The following is a 5,036-nucleotide window of genomic DNA, read 5'->3' on the forward strand; positions in this document are numbered from 1 at the left end:
CTTGGAGAGTAATGGAATTTGCTTTTAGGCTTCCTTGGCATACAACAAACTGAAAAAAAAAAAAAAAAAAGAAAATCTTGTCCATTACTGATAATATCAATTGATTAAGCAATTGCTGTTATTTACACCTACAGTGATTTATTCTTCACATAGGTGTATATACTAATATAAAGTACAGGTGAGGAATATTTTGATTCCCCAATTCTTAAATATGAACTGAATACAACCTAGATTCATTGAGACACTTGTTTATGGATGTAGGCCTTTGTCTCTGGTTAGTTCCTCAAATTCACATCCTGTCATGACAGTTTTTTAAACATACAAGCAGGATCTCTGATAAACTATTGACCATGTATATTCTATTTTAAATGGTTGTGTGTGTTTTTTTTTTAATATTCTCAAGAAAATCTAAGTTCCAATTTATATTATGCTCAGGAAAATTTTTTAAATTTACATTTTTAATCTTTTGTTTTAGAGTACTGTCTTTAAGACACTTCATTTTAAAACATTTGCATTATATTTGTTTCATACTCTGCTCTAAAAACCCATAGAACAATTTCATATAGAAAGTTTTATGAAGTAAATAATTTTGTTCCATTCTAACAACTTAGCCTAAAAAAAGCTCCGAACTGTGAGCTGTTTAATCATACAGAACTCTCCTCTTACCAACTTTATAATGCTCTTACAAAACTGTTTCATGAATAGCATTAACTTTGGGACTACAATAAGTCTAATGTATATTCACATTCTCTATTTAAATCCTGAAAGGTTCCACCATCTCAAAAGTATTTCCAAATTCTATTTACTTAAGACACTACTCCACTTTCGTTTTCAGCTACAATACCTCAATTACCATCAAAACCAAGACCATTCTGACATCATTGCCCCAATCCTTTTTTTTTTTTCAAATAGCAAACTTGAACACAGCTGTAATTCTTTTAAGAATCTTTATTGAAGTTTTTCTTAACAATTTAGTCTGTTGGATCTCAATGCAGTTTATAAAAAAACTTCAGTATAGTTTCATATAAACTGCAACCAAAAAAGTAGTTTACTTTGTTAAAGAAGTTATCTGAAGTTGCAAGTTATTTTTTTGTAATATGTAGAACAGTAAAATATAAGCATGCTCTTGGATGCAGGTGCTCCTGTGGACTATGGAGTTACTCTGAAGAGCTTGCTAAGGTCTGCAGGCAGTTTATGGAATGCATTTATTTTCTCCACAATTTTGGTACATGAGAATAAAACCGATATTTATGAATAAAGTATTTTTTTCTCAAAAAGGTTGAGGCAGCTTTTGTTGAATGCTATCTGTGTGGGTACACTGGCTACACCTTGAACTGTACTAAGAGAAACAGCCAGGAGTCCACGTTCAAAATCCCTCCACATGAATTGAGTTCCAAGAAAAGGAAAAGGATAAAACACTATGCACAGTTTTTCATTGTCTTACATTAACAAGACACACCAAAAAACTTCACATAACAAAGGAGCAAATTCCCTTCACTGCTTTCAGTCAAGGTCAGCGGTGTCCACAGTGGAAGGTGGAAGTGGAGCAAGCCTAGGACAGAATAAAGCTTAGGTCTACATCTCATGCATAGCTGTCCTTGTTCTGTCCTCGAATGTTTCTCAGACATCCGAATTAGAACTGAGGTTTGTTAACCTGGGGTCCGCGTTGATTTCGTATCTGTAGTGATACCCTTCCATGTGATCCCTGCAGGCATCTCTGATGTTATGCATCCACTTTTTTATCCCCTTGCGGTTCAAATACAAAACCAGTAGGAAAATGGCGCCTATCAGGGCTAAAACAATACCTAGGAAGACATAAGAAGTCTGCAGGGATGGAGGGAGGATAGGGTCACAGTCCAGGTGGGAGCTGTTGAGTTCCAAGAGGGCCCGATTCCTCATTTTTTCCGGGAATGCACAGGTGAGTCTGGCTTTGCCCTGCACTACCTCTGTCTCCTTGAGCCAAGCCACCATGTCTGCCATGTGACAGTCGCAGACCCAGGGATTGTTGTCCAGGAAGACCCTGACGTGGGGCAGGCTTTGCAACTCGGCCAAGGTGCCATTGTGAAGGACTTTGAGGGCGTTGTCCTCCAGGTGGAGATTTTCTAGGTGTGTCAGGTTGCGGAAGGACACGTAGGTTAGGCTCACCAGAGAGTTGTTGTGCAGATCCAGGTGCCTGAGGCCGGGTAGTTGGGCTAGTACGTCCCGAGGCAAGTAGAGGAAGTGGTTGCTGGCCAGTTCCAGGCGCTGGAGTCCGCGAAGCGCTTGGCCGGCTCTTAGGGCAGCTGCCACCATACCCTCGAAGCTCCGGTTCTGCCGCCTGTCGTCAGGGGGCACGATGTGGTTCAGCATCAGTTCCACCAGGGGGCTGGGGGCTGAGAAGCTGGCGTTGCTACCCGAAAAGGCGAAGGCGCTGAGGTTGACCAGCGGGTTGTGGCTGAGGTCGAGCTGGCGCAAGCTGGGCAGATGCTCGAAGGCGCCAGCGCACACCTCCTCCAGGCTGCTGCCGCTGAGGTTGAGCGCGGCCAGCTCAGCCAGCGGCGGCCGGCGGGCGAAGGCGCCGGCGGGGAGCACCGCCAGCTGATTGCCGGTAAGAAAGAGGTTGCGCACGTAGAGGGGAAGGTCCGCGGGCACCTCCGTCAGGTTGCGGTTAACGCACTTCACAGTGCGCGCAGCCTCGGAGCACTCGCAGGGCTGGGGGCATTGGACTGGCAGCGCGGGCTGGGCGGACACCGCCGAGGCCAGGAACGACACGGACGAGGTGGAGGGCGCCGAGGAGGTGAGAGAGGAAGAGGAGACCCAGCCCAGGAGGAACAGCGCCAGCCGCGCCAGCCATAGCCGCCCGTCCCCTGCGGCGGGGCCCCGGGAACACCCCCCAGGCATCGCGGCGCGGCTTTCCCCGGAGCTGGGCTGGGACGGCGCCCGCTCCGAAGGCTCGGGGACTGGGTCTGGAGCGTGCGGGCCGGCCGGAAGCGTCTGGAGAAAACTTTCCTCTCGTGGGAGCGGAGGAGGGACGCCGCGGCCGGAACTTGGCTAAACCCCTCGCCACCGGGCGTTCCCGTCCCGGGGTCGATTCCCCCGCCCCTTCCCTCCAGAAAGTACGCACGGCGGGTCGGGACTCTCTGCTCCGCGCTCCTCCTCCCGCTCCTCTTCCTGCCGCCGCCTCCGGGTGGCACCTCCTTGCCTCTTTTGTTGGCGCCTCACGCTTGATCCGCTCCGGGACCTGGGACAGGCGGGAGAGAAGCGTGAGGAGCGGCGGCGACCGCAGCTCCCAGAGTGCGGGAACCGGACTCTCCAAGCCCAGTCGTCCCTACTTGGTCCCCAAGACTCCCTCCGAAAGCCCGTCCAGGTTTCGCCTCCCCAGTCCCACGCACATCCTTACCCGCGAGAGGGGCGCGTGTCCCGAGACGCCCAGCATAAAGTCTTCCTTCTGCCCAGGCCCACACTATATATATACCCCTACAGCCTCCCGCCCTCCTCCCTTCCCGATCAGATTCGTCCCCCGCCTCTAACTTCTCGCTTTATCCCCTGCGCCTCCCCGACCAAACTTCTCACTCTCCCAGCTCCTTCCCCCACCGCCTCCGCGGCGACCTGCCTTCCGGGGTCTCCGCGCCTGCCCGGACCTTTCCCGGGCCAGGTTTGGATGAGAGGGAAGTTTCAGGTTACAGGAGTCTTTTGATCTCTTTTGGTACCTTCCCGGATTAGCAGGAGATGGAGGACCTTACAGCTGTCGCCCCCACCCCCACCCCTCGGCCCCTGACCCGCGCCCCAGCGATCCCCTCGGATCCCAGAGGGGGTCAAGTCATCTCCAAAGGGGAGGGGAGAGGCGGCGAACAAAGCGGCCGTGGGACCCTGGGACCTACGCTACTCTCCTTCCAGAGGATGGGAAGGGGCCCGGCACCGCCTCCGGGTTTTCGCCCTCGCCGCTTGCTCCCCACAGCTCACCTCCGCGCCCGTCACCTCCGGAGACGACTCAGTCCCACCAGAGTCTCCGCGACTTCCCGGCTCCGCGCTGCGGGCGCCGACTCTCCTCGCACCCCAGCCCCTGGCCCAACCTCCGCAGCTGGGAAAAACCAACCCGGGGGGCGGGGGGAGAGCCGGGCCTGCTGGAGGGATCTCTCCTTCCGCGCGGCCAACCTTGGCAGCCCTCAGTAGGGGGATTTAAGAAAGGAGACTAGGGGGGATCTGGGCCGCGCGCCTCCTTCTGGTGGAAATTAACAAGGAATGTGCCCTAAAAGGTGAGGGAATCCCTTTCTCTCCCCCCTTCCCCGTATCCTTTGGTGGTTCCTCATTTTGCCTAGTGTATTTACCTTGGACAGGAAGAAAACCGCTGGTGAGTCTCGTGGAATTCACCCTAATTTAGGCACCTAGGGCCGTAACAAAATAGATTTCGTCGTGACAGAGCAACGAGAAGCAGCAGCATCAAGAAATGAGCAGAAAATGTACAGCGGCAGCAGCAAAAACGCTCAGCAAGCTGCAGGGGAGCTTCAAAAAAGTCTTCCCACCAAAGTGATACCTTACATGCCAACTTGAGGTTTAGGTGTAATTCTCCGTCCTCACCTGTTCTGCCCCCCACACTTCTTGGGTAGTTACGGAACTTGAGAACAGAGGGAGCCAACTTTGGGGGGGGGGTAGCGGTTAAAAGGGATTACTGGAGAGGAGATTCATTCTTGATTCATTAGCTTTTCTCCTCCCCAAATTAAAAACAGAGGGGAAGCACAGCAGCCACAACATCCTAGAAAGACAAGGCAAATAGCAATGACTTTAGTCACCCAGAAAAGCGGATGTGGCAACGGTGTGTCTGTGCAAATTGCCTAAACAGAGCCCACGAGGTGGAGTGGGGGATGGGAGGTGGCCGCTCTAGGAGCACAGAAGTTTGGTCCAGAAGTCCATTCTCCCAGGGGGTGCGGGGCAGGCTGGGGAGATGGAGAAGATGCCGCTGGGGAAGGGATAGCTTAATTTTTTTGCCTGGAGGAGCTGTTATATTGGAGAGGTTTAGGGTCCTGAAGTCTCCACCGTTGCTCTCTCAGTAACTCTGT

The 5,036-nt window shown here is 51.7% G+C and overlaps 1 protein-coding gene across 3 annotated transcripts; it reads right to left on the reverse strand.

Annotated features, from left to right (window-relative positions):
• Positions 1 to 569: 569 nt before the first annotated feature.
• TPBG (trophoblast glycoprotein) lies at positions 570 to 4,363 on the reverse strand. 3 transcript variants are annotated; one of them, XM_046004163.1, is made up of 2 exons: positions 4,308 to 4,363; positions 570 to 3,220 (listed from the first exon to the last, which is right to left on the reverse strand). In XM_046004163.1, the coding sequence occupies exon 2, from the start codon at positions 2,878 to 2,880 to the stop codon at positions 1,621 to 1,623; it is 1,260 nt and encodes a 419-aa protein (XP_045860119.1). In that variant the 5' UTR covers positions 2,881 to 3,220; positions 4,308 to 4,363; the 3' UTR covers positions 570 to 1,620. The 3 variants fall into 3 exon arrangements, with proteins under 3 accessions (XP_045860119.1, XP_045860117.1, XP_045860118.1); XM_046004161.1 differs by lacking the exon at positions 4,308 to 4,363 and adding an exon at positions 3,943 to 4,125; XM_046004162.1 differs by lacking the exon at positions 4,308 to 4,363 and adding an exon at positions 3,380 to 3,515.
• Positions 4,364 to 5,036: the final 673 nt, after the last annotated feature.

The sequence above is a fragment of the Meles meles genome, chromosome 5, assembly GCF_922984935.1.
Source record: "Meles meles chromosome 5, mMelMel3.1 paternal haplotype, whole genome shotgun sequence".
Classification (NCBI taxonomy): domain Eukaryota; kingdom Metazoa; phylum Chordata; class Mammalia; order Carnivora; family Mustelidae; genus Meles; species Meles meles.

What these genes read in the sequence shown, in the direction of transcription:
- TPBG (XM_046004163.1), bottom strand. Translation starts at nt 2,880, where the DNA reads ATGCCTGGGGGGTGTTCCCGGGGCCCCGCCGCAGGGGACGGGCGGCTA.